The sequence below is a fragment of the Melopsittacus undulatus genome, chromosome 7, assembly GCF_012275295.1.
Source record: "Melopsittacus undulatus isolate bMelUnd1 chromosome 7, bMelUnd1.mat.Z, whole genome shotgun sequence".
NCBI classification, from domain to species: Eukaryota; Metazoa; Chordata; class Aves; order Psittaciformes; family Psittaculidae; genus Melopsittacus; species Melopsittacus undulatus.
Genome location: NC_047533.1, coordinates 59169326 through 59188725, shown reverse-complemented (window position 1 = coordinate 59188725; position 19400 = coordinate 59169326). Strand labels below are relative to the sequence as shown.

The following is a 19400-nucleotide window of genomic DNA, read 5'->3' as shown; positions in this document are numbered from 1 at the left end:
TTGGGAAAACTGATCTTTACTCCATCTCTCAGAACAGATAACTGTGCCCTGCTGCACTAATGCATTAGGGTATTTTATTCAGTTAAGATTTCAGAGTTTTATGAACAGAGAAGGAAAAAAGCTGGTTTTCATTTACCATTTTCACTGGCTAGAAATGGTAATTCCAAAAATTCTACATATTTTAAGTTACTGATTAAGGGGAAAAAAAAACAAGAAAAAGCCTCCAAAACCAGGTCTCTGCAACACATAAACCAAGAGGCTCATTCCAGCCTTTATTAGAATAATTACAACTAAAAGAAACATGGCACTTTCGTTTTCACAGCAGAACAAGCATTTTATGAAGTAACAGGGTACAAAGCTATAGCAATACAGTGGACGAAAAAAATTAAATAAACCAAAACCAAAGTTTGCTGTAGACATCACAGCTGCTTTTATGTGTAAACCACAGCTTTCAGGACAGCAGAGTGCAATGCAGAGGCAGCAACAGCATTATTCTATGTTCAGGGAACTGTGGGACTGTCACATCAAACATGGTATCACCTAACTGTGTCCTAAACCAGAGTGAAAGCAGAGGTGTGGAAATGAAGTGGTTTATTCATTTGGTTCACAGTCCTAATCAGTTTCCCTCTTCCAGCACAGCAGGTGGTTGAGTGCCTCCATTCAGACAATGGGTATACAGTCACTGAGCCATCTGGGCCTCCATTGCCTGTGCTGTCCATTCTGGAGCTGTCTGACTTATCTTCTCCAGGAGGTTGTTAACCTGGAAACACAGTGACTGAATCTGCTTGTCCCAAGTTGGCAAAGCTTCACGAGCTGGAGAAAAAACACAAAACAAAACCAAACAACAACAAACATCAAACAAAAGCTGTACAAAACAATGTAAATCTTAGTGATTACTCTGCCTTTTCAACTGCAACATTTTCTTCTGTCACTGCCCCCACCTACCTCAAAGAGGAACACTCCTGGCAACTACATCATACTAATTTTTTTGTTCAAAAGCTATAATGACTTTGGCTGCCTGTCAGAAGCCTAAGTCGTGCATTGCAAAGTAGAACTGAACAGGAAACTTCCTGGTGAACCTGCTCTTACACGGAGACTCATGGAATGAATTTCCACTTTCCAGTGGTTAAGAGAATGCATAGTAGGGAGGGTAGGTCAAGCGTGGTCCTCCGTTAAGGCAAACTCTGCCACCTCCTGGCCACAGGCGAGAGACAGCAAGCTCACTTCAGACAGAAGATGCTAGGAAACGCAATTTTCTTACCCTGTGAGGCAACAACTCAACAGGCTCACTCTGTGTGGCCCTTAAACAAATAAATTACTATGGTGGAACTTACTCTCAAAATGAACAATTCCATCAATCTGATCAATGAATCCATTCATGCGACCCTCAGTTATCATCTGAGATGCTATCTTTTCTGCCTGAAATAACAGGAGAAAGATGTTAGAAACTTCTTCCATTCTGAAACAAGTTTAAAATTATTAAGACTTAATAGCCCTTACAGGTTTTTCAACATCTCCACATGCTGGGGTTGGGGACCCACCAACAATATGAATTATGAAATTATTAGACATACTATCAGTGGATCTAACTCCTCTATTGTTCATGCCACATCGTGTACCTTTCCTTCTCATAAGGTGTGCTAGATATTTAATCTTCCTCATAATATATTATTTCTTAATATTTAACTTGTTTACCTAATATTTACTACAGCTGTTTTCTCATGTTTCTGATGCTCCTTGTTTTTACAAGATGTAGAAAACTGATACCTTAGCTGCAGGGATCTCTAGTAATGCTCCAAGCTCTTCAAAAGTAATGTTATTGTAAAGTTTGCTTGCAGATAGTAAGTTGTGTTCAATAACAGCTCTGTCCAGGATACTGGAACCTTAGAGGTTAGATGAGGAAAAAATACATTACTGTAAGACTAAAATATTTGGTTTATACTGTACAGCAAATGGAAAACAAAGGGGTTATGTGTGCAGAAGGTCCAGATGCATCTGCCTTGCATCAGTGTTCTGCTATGCAGAAGAAAGTAAACAAAAAATGGATGGTGGATAACATGGCTAATTTTAAGACAGGCAGCTTAAACCCTTTTATTTAATTTCTAGCAGAGCCCTTGGTTTTCCTACAAGATTCAGCATAAGAATTGAGGGAGGCTTACCTTCTGTGATCAGTCCCTAGCTTGCCAAATGGAAAGGCCATCACATTTCTTTTACTTATTACAGTACTTAGCAAAATTAACCAGTCCCTTACTATGCTTTTATGATGATAACCCTTCATGTAATTTCTTTCTTCTTCACAATTTAACTCATTTGCCCTTTAACCTTCAGTTGAAGAGAAAGCACATTATTAATACCACCTGACCTACATTCTTTAACTTACATGGACAGCCACAAATTGACCCAAGGAAAGGACTGCAGCTTATTGTCAGTAAGCACCTTTAATCGGTTTCCACCTCTGTGGTTGCACAGTTGTTTATTTGTCCTTAATCAATGAGCATTGTTCATTAGGAAGGGCTTCCTGATCAAGAGGTGCTTCGTGCTTATGTATTTTTCCACTTCAATATTCTTCTAATTCAGAAGATTGAGATCAGAGTGTTTAAGATTTCAGTGAAGTCACTACTTCACATATTTCTCACTGTTCAGAGGTTCCAAGAACAGAGCTAATATGTCACTGAAACAGACCAGAAAAAGATCTGGAGAGTGCAAGGTCCAAGTCACCCTCTCACTATTGGTCATCTTCCAACCAGGTCAGGAAGCAGTTCAAATAAATTTATCATCTGTATAGACCATTTATGGCTTCATGCATATCACATGTTTCTAGGCATCCTATTTATAACAGTGCCTTAGAATTGGAGAAGTTCAAAAGGACAGACTCAAAGTATGAGGCAAGGACAGAAACCCTGGGAGGTTGTCAGTGAAGAGGACTGTACATGGACAGAGAAAACACAATTTCAGAAGTTATCTTTTAGAATATTTCAAAACCTTAACAGCCAATCAGAAAGATCGACTATGGCTAAGAAGCTTTACTATTAAACTATACTGAGGGTAACATGTTGGGAAATGATTTTAAAATAACCATATGAGCAATACTAAATTCTTTTCCATCACACTTCTTGACAGCATTGGGCAAATCTAACTCCTGTGGATGACAGACGTAGCACTACAAGGCTTTCGAGAAATACGTACCATCAGCTGTAGTTGCTTTCTGGTGAGGCATTAGCATAGCTGCAAACTCTTGCAGTTGATTTCCACGAATAATTCTGTCAAGATACATTTTCTCCAAGATCCCATAGGCTGCCAGCTGCTGGCATCTCTCATCCTTGAAGAGTGTAGCAAGCATGCGAGAACGCTGCTGTCCTAGGAGAGTCAAGAAGAATCTTCCTAAATCATCACCAAAGTATTGAGCATTTAGAGGTAAACAACAGAGTTACCATGATCTTTTCCTCAATAAATGTAATTAACCAAGAAAGTTCTACCAAAGAAGAAACTCCACTGTGTTCAGTTCAAAAACAGTTTGCTAAAACACTGCCCATCTTTTGCATCTTTAGCCAAGGTGCCACCTTATCACTAGCAAAGACATAGAACTAATCCAACTCTGAGTTAACACTACGCCGATAGGCAATTCTGACACCATGTCCACTATTCTGGATTCCTCATCAAATCTTAGTTACAAGATCTCTACCTACAAGTAATGCACAAGCTGACTTGCTTCACAGGATATGAAATACCTACATTGGGTCTTTCATACAAAAATGTACCATGTTTTTTACCTGCTGATGCCAAAATAGTACAATGCAAAGCATGCTTTAATGCCTCCAGTCGCTCAGTTTCATGGACTATGCTCTTATAGGATAGCTCATTGTATCTTTGGGCAGCTTCAATAAACTTTCTTCTGTAATCAAGAACTCGAGCATAGCAAACCTAGAACGAAAATATGTCTCAGAAAAAAGTAACAGGGGTGGCTGTATAATATAGGGGTGTATAAATTGACACATTATCAAGTGACAGCTCCCATAAACATAGCTTCGCTGCATCTTAGGGAAATCTGCGTCTTTGAATTATTAGCTCAACTTGCAAAGCCCTTACTAAAGCATCAAGGAAAGGAATTGAAAGTGCATTTCCCAGCACTATTCGCATGTTAAACACTGCAAATGTCTAAATGCCAGAAGCTAAGTAAATGAAATATTGTACAGTTGAGACTGTACTTACATAAACTTCCCCTTCAATACTGACATTGACAGCTAGCACTTAGGTAGCAATTTGTATGTTTCAAGTGTTTGCTTTTTCCTTTCAGCACTGTAACAGCATCTGATCTTTCTTCCCTCCCTTCCTTTATACAGAAAATATTTACTCTTCCAACTGAGTGCATGCTTTAAAACATAGAGTGGGAGAAAAAAAAGGGAAGGAAAAACCAACAAACCAAAACACACATCCCACCCCTACCCCTCCCAAGTTACAGCTCATGAGCTTGTGGCACATCTTGTTGTGCAGTAGAATTTTAAACACCACCACCACCTCCTGATTAGGACTGTCAGACTATAGGTACCATTGCTCATCCCAGTTACTAAAATGCTCTGAGAAATTAGTGTATGAACTATGTACACAGTAAACCCACAAAAGGTTAGCTATTACTTCATTACTTGAGACTTAAAGCTACCTTTATGGATGGGACCTACTACTTAATTATGCAGGGGGAGGGGGAAGTTTCACTTGTTCCTAATATTGGATGTGATTTATTTCCCTACTTAGATTTACAGACAACTGTGAAGGCAAAACTTTCAACAATATTTCAGACACTTTGAAGCCTAAGTTTTATTTTCAATAACGCTAGTAAAGCTGGCATTTAAATAACCTTTGCAGACTTATCTTCAAATCATAAAGAATGAGCTGTTTAACTGTTGCTAAGATGTGGCTCTCAAGCTCCCAAACCCACTTAGAAGCTTTTCCCTTTGTCTATTTTCTCATTATGAAAGTTTTAGCGGCACTGTATAAAAACATCTCAATGTGGAATCACCTCTCTTTAGAAAGAGAAAGCAATAAAGCAACTTAGACAACCTTATAATGGATTTGCAGCTGTTCATTAGTTGATTCATTCTGAAGCAGGGAAGCTCGATTAATATAAGCTTCTGCTTGAACTGGGTCATCGTCCTCCAGATACAGCCTGGCAATTTTCAGGTAGGTCTCCAGTTTATAATCTACATTGTACTGTCTGTAGAGAAACAGAAAAGCAAGTACTCAGAGTTGCTCCACAACTACCCTTTCTCGTAGGTGTTCTAAACATACATTATGATTCTTAAGCATTTGGCAACATTTGCTTTACCTTGCTTTCTTCGCCCCTAACAACAAAATTAGTATGCTCTGTTCAGGGTAAGGAAATTTGAGATGAATGCCAATATAGAACTGGCTCCTATGAACCAAGAGACAAATGTACACTCTAGTAACTGGGTTTTAGTGGGCTAGTCTTTTAAGCCACTGATTGCTTCAGTTAAGAAGCAATGTTCAAGTGAAACAAATAGGTGCTAAATATGCAAAAGCTATAGCAATTCCTTCTACATGCACACAGAGAAAGAGGACAAAAGGACAGCCAAAGAAAAGTAACAGAAAGAGTTCCACACCAATCCACAAAGAAACGAAACACCACAAAACCCCTCAACCGTATTTCTTAATATCCAATTTCAAGTTATGTCTTCATTGTGAACTGTAAAGGCAAACACATGGAAGAACTGCCACCTTCCAAGAACCTTTCAATAATTCTGTGAAATACTATCAAAAAGGCTGTTTATCAATGAGACTAATAAACACTGCAAAACTTCCAGTGCAGTATTTTGACTCACTAAACATGCTGTCACACCAAGCTATGCTTTCATCATCCGACAATAGTTCTGTCCTCAGCTACTGAAACTCTGGGATAATATGCAACCCCAGAATTCTCACTCACTGGTCTAAGTTAAGTACAAAGGGAGCAAACATACTTAACAACCCAGAACTATGTCTAGCACAGCACTTACTTTTGCCCTGTTTCCAGAGGGATCCCCACCAATACTTGTGCTGCATTTCTCCAGTCTTCTTCTTTCTCATAGATTGATGCAAGATGTTGCCTTATCGAAGCGACCTCAACAAAAACAAAAGTAATAGCAAATGCTATAGAAGTTGCATGGTTCTGTATTAACCTGCACAGTATTTGTTCTTGTTCATGAATCCCCTCAGCCAGTACCCTAGCTCCACAGACACAGCAACCTGCACACACGCAACTCTTCCCAAATGAGAAGTCCATGTGGAAGTCCTGGGTCAGACTTCAATACCAAGCTTTTTAAATATGAGTGCTGGTTCGAAGCATTTTCATTTAAGCTTGTGACAAACTAAAAGGACTTTATCTTCAAGGACTGACAGGTATTAACCTTTTATAAATCTTTTAAAAAGATGAAATGAGGCTTTCAAGAACTGGTGCAAGATTCACAAGCCATTTCTTGCAGTTATACCTCATACCATGTCTGTAAGGTATGAATGAGGTGAATTACAATTAGGTCTTAATGCAGAAACTTCTATTTTGTAGAGCACCTGTCAGCAGGTAAAATATCAGTGCTTATAATCTGGGTTTTATATGCAAAAGTGTGGGTAGAAAAAAAAAAAGGAATCATCTGATGCCTTGGATTTAATTTATGCATAATCATTTTAACATATAGGCAAGCATGTTCAGTTAATACTTTGAGTAAAAGCTGATTAAAAAGATAGAAGAGAAGCAAATACAAATTATGGCAGAAACCGCCTTGCTTTTCTTCTCTAATGCTAGATCCTAAAGGCTTTTTATGTAAACATCATCTGTAAAAACTCTCAGATGATGTTGAATGTTCACACAACAAAACCAAGGACTGAATTGAAAAGCAACTGCTGCACATTCAGTAGTTAACTAGAACCACGATTCAAGAGAACTTTTTTTTCTGGTAAAATTATTATGGCTGAAATGCACACATATTTATTTGGAAACAAAAACTATTTGTCAAGATGCTTCTCTCTTTACATCACCTGCCTGTTCCTTTAGCTGTGTAAAATGCAATACAGTAAGAACCAGTATGTCTCTCAACAGTACTCCCAGTAGTTCAAGCATTGTTTCATTTTAAGAGGCCATTTTCCTGTAGCAGAGGAACTAAATGCCCAGCATCCTGATGAAGTGCCAAAGTCTGTACTCTTTGCAAGGTCCTAAATACTCTCTACATTTTGCTCAGGTTTTGCACGTACAGGAATGCAAAACTGGACTCTAAGTAGGAACATTTATTTTGAACAGTTTTGAAGACTTAAAATCATACGCAGGTAAGCAGAAAAAAAAACAAACCAAAGCCAAGCCTGCAAACAAAAAACCTCCTTGCCACTGATCTCTCACCTGCTCTTCAAATGAAATAACTCTGGGCTGTATTTTTTCCAAGGTGAAGTGGTAGATTTCTTTGGCTGTGCTGTCAGGAAGACTTGGAAGATGTGTACAGAAGTCTGTCAGTAGCTGACGTGAGATCACTAGACTGACATTCTCATTCACCACTGTTTCAGAGACACATGGAAGAAAAACACAAGATAGATGCAATGCTTGTCAGTGCCTTCACTGTAAGCAATAACTTGCTTTTAGATTAATTTCGAGTAGTTCAAGTTTCAAAATCTGTATCCATGTGAAATTTGGGGGGGTTTCTTTGGTTTTTTAGAGGATGATTTTTTTTTCCTTCTTGGAAAGTTTATTTACACTAGAGGTCACTAGAGTTCTAACCTGATATAATTAATTTCTCACTTTGATTCATAGTTCAGAGAGATGTTTCATCCTGAATCACTGTTCTCAGTTGCTGAAACATCTTGGGCAAAATAAACCATTAGGCTAAATTCCACTAAGCTTATTCTTAACTTTAAAAAAACAACTTGTATAATTTATAGAGGTATACTATTAGATAAAAATCTAATACAACACACACACATAAAAAAAACACGCTATCATTTCTTCTTGAGTTTTTCAAACCATTTTGAGATGAGAAAAGAAGGGGGTTGTTAGTTTAAATACCATCTGGCATTCAGCATCAGTTTTAGCATTTAAGAGATTGATGGTAAAAACATCTTCTGACCCTGTCACACTGACAGGTTACAAAGGTATTATCACTTGCAAACCTTACAAGCCCATTCTCCCTAAACTTCCGAATGTGGTAATGATGGTTCCTCCTTTATTTGTGTTTGCGTTCCAATAGGACCAAAATACCACTTATTTAGGTAGCCTCACATAAGAGTTAACAAATACAGACCTCTGGCCTTCACTTAGTGTGCAATCAAGTACACTAGATGCACTTACTTGCTTCTACAAAAGCTTTCAAAGCTTCAAGTTGTTCTGCATCCGACAGCTGAATGGCTTTTTCCAGTATCTGACGATACCTGTCCACAGATTAAAAAAAAAAATCACCCATAGGGCACATTTTTTCACTAACAAGTTGCATTTCTTTTATTAGATTTTCTGTTTCAGAGCCCTACTTACACTTTTATTTTCTATATTCTTGAGGTAGCAATTTTCCCAAGTGTTTCTGCTCAAATATCAGGAACATTCACTTGGAATTGGTATCCCAGAACTAGATTCTCAGATAACATTGTTCATTATTTTCTTACCTAATAATACATATGTAAATTTTAAGGTTAAAAAGAAACCATGTTCCTAGGATAGTGCACTACATCAGTCAGGGATTAAGGTTAATAAAGTTAGTCAAATGTTCAAATTGCCATACTAAATGAGAATGAGAAATAGTGTTGGGAGTAGGACATAAATAATGTGACCACATGATATGAGCATAGGCTCAGGCTCTGCATTTTTAAGTGTTTATTCCTGCAAAAAAATGACAGCTCCGGTTTTCACGCTTCATGAAGCTAATTCACTTTGCCGGGGCCATAACCTCAGCGTGTGCCATAGTGATTAAGTACTACTACAGTCATGCTGAAACCACGTTTTGAGAGGCTCTTTTCCATGTTTTTCCACGGAACTCCTAAAAGTGAAGCAATTCCTCTGGAAAATAAGCAACCGGACTGGGGAAGAATTTCTGTTTACTGACCGACATCTGACCGAATTCTCAGGGGAAAGAAAATGCACATGACACATTGCATTGTGAGTAGCTCAAACCCCAACGTTTGCCATCCAAAATACCCACACTAATGAAAATAAGAATAATGGGGTTACTGACATCTACAAAAAACAATTCCCTGGCCTATCAGTTTCGCGCAGCCGACGGGCATGCAATCGAGCTCTGAGGTGCTGCGGGCACACACACGAGGTTACTGAGGCCTCAGGCCTATACCCGGACACCGCCAGCACAGAGCAGATCGTTGTTACAAACAATAAATAAACAAAAGATGACAGAATCACCAAGCGAAATCTTTCTTTTATTGAAAGAAGGGTGGCCGTGGGGCAAGAGCCGCCTCACCCACCCAGGGGCCGGCCACCCCCTTTCCACCTCTCCCCGCTCCCAAGGGCCACTCACCCCCCCTCCCTCCCTGCCGAGAGCCGGCCACTCACTTGCCCGCCAGATCCTTGTGCGAGCCACTGGAGTTCATCAGCTGCGCCAGGTCCTGCCTCACAGCGGCCGCCATCTTCACCAACCCGCCGCCGTCTCCCTGGCGCGACGAGCGCCTCCTCTTACCATAGAGCCGCGCCGCCGGCAGGATAGACGAGCCGCGGCGCGGCGGGGTCACGTGGAGAGCAAGGAGCGCCCGCAGCCGGCAGCACTCGGCCGGGGGAATAAAGCTCAGGCAGACCCCGCGCACACGTCCCCCTCAGGGCCGCGAAGAGCATGTATATACATGTACACGTATATACATATACACGTATAGAATCACCCTTGCTGGCGCCTCTAACACCAAAACCAGCCCAAAGTAGGCCGCGCCCGGCCCTCCTTGACTGTGGCGAGCGGCCCCGGAAGCGAGCAGGGAGGCGGTCCCGGAAGCGCGGGGTGGGGCGCCGCGCCGGCGGTTGCCAGGGCGGCGAGGCGCAGTATTATGGGATGCGGCGGGGGAATGGCGCGGGGCGCGTGATTTTGAACAAACACGGCGGCTTCGTCCCGGCCGCTGCCGCCGCCACGGCCGCCGGCCGCGGTAGCGGAGGGGAGTGGACCGGCGGCGGCGCAAGGCGCGGGGAGCGGGCGGTGAGAAGCATTCATAGCAATAGCGGCGGAGGAGGAGGAGGAGAAGGAAGAGCGCCCGCCCGCCCGGTGAGTGCGAGGGGCGGGAAAGCGGCGGCAGGAGGAAGAAGAAGCGGGTGGGGGCACAGCCCCGCTGACAGGGGGAGCAGTGGCGAAGCCCAGGTCAGAGCGGCAAAGCGCTGACAACCTCCTCCCGCCTGAAATGCACAGGCCCGGCCCCGCTGGGTGCACTCCCTGCCGCGGGGCGGGCTCCCGGGCGGCCCCGCCGACCTCCCCTGGCTTTCGGGCACAGGCGTTCCGGTCGCCCTGCTGCGGCAGGGAATGCCCACTCGGCGGCTCTCATCACCGTTGCTCGTTGAGATCACCTGCGCTCAAAGCTGCGGCGGAGCGGTGGGGTTAAAAAAGACCCGGGGAGCTGTGGCGGGGCGGGAGGAGGCGGCGGTGGGAGGACGGCGACGCCGAGGCTTTCTCCTCGGACGTGGGGTCCGTGCAGAGCCCGCCGCCTTCCCTGCCGGTCCGGAAGCACTTGGTGTTTGGCGGTGGGGCAGATCGGGGCGGGGCGGCGGGGGCAGGTGCGGCGGGGGCGGGCCGCAGGGACCGGTGGTGACGGGGTGAAAATGGCGGATCTTTCGAAATACGGTGGCGGCTGTTGGCGGCGCCCGGCGGCTCCCGGCTGCCGATGAGGTGAGGCCCGGGGGGTCGGGCGGGGGGAATGATCGCGGCGGCGGCGGCGGCGGCGGCGGCGTGTGATTCCAATGGTGGCGGCTGCTGGGGCTCGCCTCGCTGGGCCCGGGGCCGGTGGGCCCCAGCTCCTTTGGCCTACGGGACACCGCATCGGGCGGTGGGGAGCCTGCGGGGCCGGGCGCTCCCAGGTCCCCGGTTGTGGCGGCGGGACGCGGTGGCAGTTGGTTTAGGGCCGGAGACACTTTTCGGCAGGTTTTTGCTCTCTACAGTTACCTGAAAGGAGGTTGTAGTGAGATGGGGTTGATCTGTTCTCGCCAGTAACAAGTGACAGGACAAGAAGTAACGGCCTAAAGCTGCGCCAGGGATGGTTTACACTGGATGTTAGGAACAATTTCTTCACCGAAGGGTGGGCAAGAATCGGAACAGACTGTTCAGGTCAGTGGTGGAATCACTGTCTCTGGAAATGTTTATAAACTGAATAGAAGAGGTACTTAGTGACATGGTTTAGTGACAGGCCTTGGTAGTCCTGGAATAATGGTTGGACTTCATGAGTTTAAAGGTCTTTTCCAACCCCGCTAATTTTTTATTTGCCGATGTGGGTCGCTGGAGGGACCAGGCTGCCCCCAGAGAACCTGCCAGGGCTGTGCTGGACTTAGACCAAGGTGATGACGACCTTTCTTTCTCTGCGGGGATGATCGCTCAGGCTCTGCTTGCAGAGTGGGGTGTGGTGAAAACGGCATAGTCTGTTTTCCACACTTCTTAATTCTCGCAAGTGTGATGATGTACCTGTGCCTTCAGTGTGCTGCAGCACAGCTGAGGGCAGCTGTTGAGTTTGAAGTGAATTTAGCTGGACTATCTTTCGGGATAGTCCCTGTTTCTGTTTTCATCACTGTTTTTATGAGGTATATTGGCAATCAGAATGTGTTACTAATTATTTGTGGCTTTGACTTTGAAGCACATCATGTACTAATTACGTAATGTTTGGGATGGAGGTTTTGAGTTCTGGAAAACACTGTGGCATTGAACAAGATTGTGAACAGGAGAAAAGCTCTCAGGCTTAAGGCTTTAAGTGAAGAAAGAACAAATACTTATATGGGCTTCCATTAGGTTCATCTTTCTGAACAGTTGCTTGAAGTATATTGCAGTTACTGTAGAAAATACTGAATATAGAAAAGTAATTTAAAATATTCTTTGCAATGTTTACATAAAGCTGGCAGTAACAGCAATGTCTTTTGTGTGTGGTTAGCTTATTCACAATAGCTTTGGCTGATTAGAGACAAGAAGAACAGCAAGATGTCAGCTGAGTATTTATTCTGTTGAGGGAATCCTTTTGTAAAATAAAATGCATTAGACTTGTCTTTTTTATTCCTCAAGATACCCAGTTTACATATGTGTCAGCAAGTGGTTACATATTTTGTACAGACTTGTATCAACCTACAAGCAGATGTAAGGCTGTATTGCTCTGTAGGTCAAGCACTTTTAAACACTGGCTTGCAGAATGTATTGGAAAATAAAGCTTAGATTCTCAAATGCGTTTAAAAGTACTTCATGCTTGTTGTAATGCAATAAGTTTCAAAAGTTTGTTACACAGGGTTGATTGTTCAGATTATGTATCCAGAACTATCTGTTGTTTGACTTGCTTATACTTCTGTGATATCCAAACTCAGATAGTTTGTAACTGCATGCTCTGAATGCTTCAGCTGGAATTCTCAAAAAGCTTTAACTGGTTTCAGTTTGATATCTGCTAACCACAGGAAAATGGAGTGTGGCAGTCAGATTTCAGTGATAAAGACGTTGTCTCGTGTGTTTGGATATAATTTCTTTTTTGTTTTGAAAAGTAGTCAAAGCCTCTTAGGTTCTTTTCCTTACATTTGTTAGAACAATAACGTGGGGGGGGAGTAAGGTAGATTGGAGGTGTCTGGTTTGGTTCTTGAGAGCAATGTCTTTCTTATCTATCTAAATGTGCTTTCTTATCTATCACTTGGCCTGCTTGTGCTTCTATTCCCTTCCTTTGCTACATAGGTAGTGCTTTCTTCATGTACTGTTACAAGCACATCTCGGTGTCCTGTGGAATTTGTATGCTACAATGGTGGGATTCATACTAAGCAACTAGGAGACAAACTCTGGGTTCTGGGTGGTTTTGTTGGTTAGTTGTTTGATTCTCTTGGGAGTTTTTGGTGTTTTTTGTTGGGGGGAGGCGAGTTGCGTTTGAGTGTTCGGTGGTTTTTGGAGAGGATATTATTATTGTTAGCTGAAGGATCACCTAACAAGAGCTGTAAAACATTTCTTGAACTCTTGATTCACTTGGAGTATTGTGTGCAGTTTTCGTGTCCTCAATATAAAAAGGACATGGAACTGTTGGAACAGGTCCAGAGGAGGGCCACGAGGATGATCAGGGGACTGGAGTGCCTCCAATATTAAGATAGGCTGAGAGAGTTGGGGCTGTTCAGCCTGGAGAAGAGAAGGCTGTGTGGAGACCTCAGAGCAGCCTTCCAGTATCTGAAGGGGGCCTACAGGGATGCTGGGGAGGGACTATTCATTAGGGACTGTAGTGACAGGACAAGGGGTAACGGGTTGAAACTGAAACAGCAGAGGTTTAGATTGGATATAAGGAAGAAATTCTTTACTGTGAGGGTGGTGAGGCAATGGGTTGTCCAGGGAGGTAGTGAATGCTCCATCCCTGACAGTGTTCAAGGCCAGGTTGGATGAAGCCTTGGGTGATATGGTTTAATGTGAGGTGTCCCTGCCCATGGCAGGGGGGTTGGAACTAGATGACCTTAAGGTGCTTTCCAACCCTAACTATTCTATGATTCTATGATTCAAGGGCTTGTATTTTGCCAGGCTCTACATTTGAGTGGTTTCCTTTCTGCAGTTGCTTAGAGAACTGGTAAGCAGCTGTTATGGTTTAAACTCAGCCAGCAACTAAGCACCACACAGCCACTTGCTCCTCCTGTGGGAGGGGGGAGAGAATCAGAAGAGTAAAAATGAGAAAGCTCATGGTTTGAGATAAAGACAGTGTAATAGGTAAAGCAAAAGCCTTGCACACAAGTGGTACAAAACATGGAATTCATTCACTGCTTCCCATCAGCAGGCAGGTGTTCAGCCATCTTCAAGTGAGATCCGTAATTTGTAACAGTTAGTTGGGAACACAGTCGCTATGACACTAAGCATTCCCCCCTTCCTCCTTCTTTCTCCAGCTTTATTTACTGAACATTATGTCATGTAGTATGGCATATCCTTTTAGTGAGTTAAGGTCAACTGTCCCAGCTGTGTCTTCTCTCAGCTTTTTGTCCTCGTGGAGCGAGGTGAGAAGCCGAAAAGGTCTTGACTCTGTGTAAGCACTGCTCAGCAATAACTAAAACATCACTTGTATTTTCATGACTGTTTTTGGCAGAAAAATCCAAGACATAGCCCCATACCAGCTACTGTGAAGAAAATTAACTCTGTCCCAGCCAAAACCAGCACAGTAGCATGTGTCTTTCACTGCAGCCTGTGACTAGGCTTGCTCACTTGACAACATTAGAAAACATGGAAGTTTTTCTTGTGCAAGACTGCTAGAGTAACCCTTTGATTTGTGATGGGGGCGCATAGCTACATGATGCAAGAGGTTCAGGTTTCTCATGTTCCAGATTCAGATTAGTGGTTTCTTAACTCTTCCAACTTGCGTGTCATTCCCCTTTACAAGCCATATTACTGCAATTGAACATGTTGCTACCCACATGAGGGCTATGTCCTTGGTTTTGGGCTCTGCTCTGATTTGTCATGCAGGTTCAACCATCTCTGTGGTCTGGCTGGGTTGTTTTCTTTCTTTGAAGTAACAGCAGTTTCTGCTATGGACTTGAGAAGCCAATCTGAAGAATGTTTTAGCAACATTTTTAGATGTGTCTGCTGCGAAAAGTTTTTTGGGTTCTTTTGGTGATTGGCTGGTTTGGTGTAGGAGTATTTTTTAGGATTTATATCAAAAAGTTCCCAGTGATCTCAGGTCTGGTTACATTCCTTAATCTTCTCTTTCCCAAAAAAAAAGTTCTGAATGAAACAGGAGACACAATCTGCAAGCGAGTGAAAACTTTCTGGTTTAAAATCTAATTAAATTGTCTGGACAGTGCTTTTCTGACAGTTTTTGTAGTTCTGTACTTGCTGTTAATGTTTTGGAGTTTTTTATTTTATATTCTCTGATATATTTGGGAGAAGATGTGGCTATGCACTGCTATAATCCCATCTGTACTTGTTACTGCTTTGCTGGTGAGGAAGATGGTTCCTCTCTTTCCTGGCAGCTTCTTCCTTTTCTATGCTTTCCCCTTCTCTTCTGCTTTGTAAGCACTTAAGCAGCTACACATAGACCGCATGTAAGGACTGATCTGCATTAAAACAAACCTGGCTTATGTCTAGGTTAGAGTGAATCAGCACAAAATGGCCTGATGTGTTCTGCCACCACTGAGAGCTGGTTGTACTTTTCCCCTTTCCTGTGTGCAGGGAGTATGAATGCCAAGCTGGAACAGCAGGCGGAGGTTCCTGGGTTTCCCCAGCACTATGACCCAGATGGATTGTTGGCTGTAGTGTGATTCCTTAGTGCTGTTTGGGTGCTTATAGACTTTGAACTGAGATATCTCAGCACACTGACCTACCAGAATTGGCTCACTACTTTATGGGGTAGTTTTATTTCAGGGTTGAACACCAACATCAGCAGTGTGGAGAAAGTGGCCTGTGACAGCCCACAGTTTGGCTTGGATGTCTAGCTTTAACCCAGCTTGGTTCCTTCATCTGAGCGGCCTTTGTATCTACATAAATGTTTACTAGCATAAGGAGGGCTGAAAATGTTTGTATGGAAATAAACAGGCAGATGCCAAAGGAGGACAGGAGAGCTTTAGCAGTAGTGCTGGCTTAATACACACAGGGAATTGGATTATAAGGAAAGTAATGCTGCTGATCATGTGCACACAGTGTTCAAAGTAGCAAAGGATGCTTTTTGAAATAATGGTGCAATGAAGATAATGCTAGGATGTTTTTCACAGTGAAGGCTAAAAACAACTTAGCAGGTGCTTGTTTTATTAGTATATAATTACCAGTTTGACACAGAGAGTTTCTTAGCTGGTAGTTCTCCTTTTAGAATTATAATAGAAGCTTAAATTACCCCAAACTTGCCAAGGGAAAAAGAATTTCCACACAACTGATAGGGGGGCAAATGGTTGGCTAGTTTGATTGGGGTTCTTTGGGTTTTGTTTATGGGTTTGTTTTCTTTTCCTCCATCATTCTTTAAAAGAAAACAGCTAGCACCTCTATTATAAACATGGCAGTAGTGACATGAGCATAATTCCTCTTCCCATAGAGAAGAAACAAACAAAAAACCCCAACAACAACAAAACTCTAAAACTTTAACTCTGTAATATAAAACTCTCATGTCCATATCACTTGATAGCTATTACATTAATCACCTTGCCTGTTCCTCTGATATACTGTTCACAGTTGTATGTATGGTGTATCACATAGGGAGTGTTCACTTAACAGAATGTGGAGTAATAGGAGGGGAATGGTGTGTGTTGCTTGAGCGAATTATGGTTGCCTTGGGAACTATTACTTTGAATTTTGCAACTATAGATGGTTAAATTTGCAGTAAAGAACACCTGGTATTTTCTTAGTACTCCTTGTAACTGATGAGAAAAAAACAGGATACATGCACTAATTATGTATTGAGCATTTGATAAGGATGAGTACAGTTGGCTTTTTTCCTTGCTATGGTTCACTATTGGTATTGTATATGATAAACCTAGAACTGTGTTCCTCTGGGAAGCGTGCAAGCAAACTGCTTCCATACCTTGTCTTCTGCAGAGAATGGGAAAGAGAGTGAAAATTATTTTGTCAGTGTTCCAAATGCATATTTTGTTACTGTGTTAAAATGATCTGTTTTCACTCTGCTCTTACATGTGCAAACATAGTGAGTTTGCAGTCTTAGGTGATTAAGTTTTCTATTTTGTGGAGCTTAGCTTTCTTATGGATTATTCTTTTTTTTGTTTGTTTCATGATATGTATTATTTTAAGGCAATCTCCAGCTTGGTAAGCTTAAACAAAAGACACTGTTAAAAAAATGCAGTGCTGAGTGATTTCGTAGTTCTTTGGTTTACAGCAAAACAAATGTTTCGGTTTTAGAGACAAAATGTAGAGTGTCAGAGAGTAAAAAAAAATGTGTAATGCATAAAATGAATTATGCTATTTTACCAATTTTTGAAATGGGAGCAAAGTTTAAGAATGGCACTTAATTAGGAGAATTGTAGTACAGTAAGATTGCCTATGTGCAGTTGTGGTCTTTCATTTGATTATATGTCAGCAGTAAAGGACTGATTTTGGGTATGTGTATGCTTCTATGAAGGGTCTTCTAGCAAATGAGAGAATGTGTCCAATGTCATGACTTTGAAGAGCTGACTTTTCTATCTTTTTGTGCTGTTGATCTTTGAATTTCAGCTTTCTGGAATAGTTGATGTGTGCTTGTATGTACTCTGCAAAAAGGAGTGGGAAAATGCAGCAAACAAGGAAATGAACTAGTATTTTCTTTGTTTTGGTTATAAAATAACCCAATAAAATTATTTCTAAGATATGTTCCCCCCTCACTCCCCTCATTGAAATCACCTAAGGCAGACAATTGACCTTCCCTTTCTTAACTGTAGCTTGTTTCTGCTCTGTATAGATGGGTGTTCTATATCATTTAGACTAGCAAGCAGTCAAGAATCTGTGGGAACCATGAACCTTGTGTTCTCATGTAGTGTATTCAGGCTTCTGTTTCCTGGGTTAATGTCTGGAACATTAAATGAAGAGTGTTTTTTCCCACATGTGAAGAATAGGTCTGGTGCCAGTGGTGTGAACTGGCAGTAACAGAGGGACCAACAAGGCTGTAGTGAATTCATCACCTACAATAATCGCAAAGGTTGTCACTTCTGTTTCCTGTGAAGAAAAAAAAAATAATTGCATAGGATGCTTCCAGGAAAGAAACAGAAGACATGACAGAGGGAGACTACTTGTGAGGATTTACTGTTATTACCGGGAAAAATAGGAGCTCATTTTCTGTGTTGAATGGGAAGGTGAGTTTTTGTGTCATGTCAGCAATAAGATACAGGTTGAATAAAAAGCTTTCACAATTTGGATTTCCTGGATTCTTAACAAATACTCTTAACTTCTATCACTTGTTGTTATATTTGCTTCTACTTCTAATATTTGTTTATGGCTGCAAAATAAGCTTTATCCTTGAAAGTTATCTCTTAGTTGTCCAGATAATAAGAACCTAGACTACCCTCAACAATGCAGATGCTATACGATTTTCAGAAAGTTGTCACTTATAAGTTACGTTGCTAATGCTTTGTTGGTTTTGATACACTGTACAGTTTGACAGAGAGCTGTTTGGGTGCATGTCCCAAGCTGGATGCTGGTGGAACTTACTGAGACAACCTCTGATTCATGTGTGTCCAGCTCATTGTGGATATGTGGCACTTTAACATGGCATAGCAATTGACTAGGTCAGCTTTAGTCACAGCAGATAACCTGTCACAGCTGAAGGTCAGCTTCAGTGTCCCATCGTATATAACGCTGTTAAGGTCCAATCCCCAAAATTAAAAATTGAGTTGACAAAATCTTCTTTTGTGTATACAAATTAGTCTTAGACGTAGTAAAGAGGGAAGCTATGAGCTAAGTGATCTTGCAACATTAAAAAAAAAACATTTTTTTTCATGCAGGAACACATTCAAAGCTTTGCATATGATCTTTTTCTCTTGTTAATTCTGAGAATGAGATGAGTTCTCTGGATCCATTTCAACTCAGACAGTGTAGTGGTGACATGTCCAACTGGTGGTAGAGTGTCTGCCATAGAAGTCAAATTGGGGAGAGTATCCTCTAAGGACAGAAAGGGTTATAGCAAACAGCATGGAGGGTTCATGCAAAGAAACCTTCCTTCTAGGTGATATTGGTATGCTGTCTGGAGTAAAGCATCTCCAGGAACAGAGTAGGATACAGTAAATATATCTGTGTCGCTTACAGGTTATTGAAAACAAAGGTTGTAAGTGGTAATGTGTGTCCTAGTCTCTGAAGTGCTTCTCTGGCTAGTTCTCTCTGTAAGATTTTTTTGTGTGTGTGTATATATTTATTCAAAAGCTTAACTGTTGGTTTTCTCATGTACACTTAGTGAAACTTAACCAGTTTGTGTTTCAGAAATTCTTCAACCTTTTGTGTTAAGATAAATGAGACTTCAGAGGTCTGAGAAGCCTGCATTGGAAGTGGCCCACAGGATTCTGTGATGAAGATTGCACTGAAATTCCAATTTCTCCTATTGAACTGATCTCTTGACTCAAAATCTTAATGTGGAATTTCATTCCACAGAAGTCAGTCAGCTATTGCACAATCCTGGTTATTTAAATAAGCTTTCCCCACGAGGAATACAGAGGTGCTTTATCGAGAGATTAAAGTAGGAGGAAGGGGGTAATAGTGTTTTTTGGCATCTGAACCAAGTCACAGTTTGCCTACAGGCGACCTATTTATTTAAAGCTCAGTCCTTCTGTAAGTAAATATATTCTCTTGTTAAGTGTTGCCACA

General features: G+C 42.0%; 2 protein-coding genes across 8 annotated transcripts in view; one reads left to right on the top strand and one right to left on the bottom strand.

Annotated features, from left to right (window-relative positions):
* Positions 1 to 236: 236 nt before the first annotated feature.
* On the bottom strand, positions 237 to 9927 carry COPS4 (COP9 signalosome subunit 4). The gene is made up of 10 exons (XM_005146592.3): positions 9524 to 9927; positions 8318 to 8397; positions 7379 to 7530; positions 6009 to 6112; positions 5056 to 5209; positions 3771 to 3921; positions 3187 to 3357; positions 1768 to 1883; positions 1335 to 1419; positions 237 to 813 (listed from the first exon to the last, which is right to left on the bottom strand). The coding sequence occupies exons 1-10, from the start codon at positions 9595 to 9597 to the stop codon at positions 680 to 682; spliced, it is 1221 nt and encodes a 406-aa protein (XP_005146649.1). The 5' UTR covers positions 9598 to 9927; the 3' UTR covers positions 237 to 679.
* A 60-nt stretch (positions 9928 to 9987) lies between these two features.
* LIN54 (lin-54 DREAM MuvB core complex component) overlaps positions 9988 to 19400 on the top strand; it is a 42376-nt gene continuing 32963 nt past the window's right edge. For 2 of the 7 annotated variants that reach the window (XM_013128422.3, XM_005146593.4), the window contains exon 1: positions 11135 to 11264. The gene's annotated coding sequence lies outside the window, so the exon portion shown is untranslated. Of the gene's footprint in view, positions 10215 to 11098; positions 11265 to 19400 lie in introns of those variants that run through there. The other 5 variants (XM_034064443.1, XM_034064444.1, XM_034064446.1 and 2 more) reach the window with 5 other exon arrangements.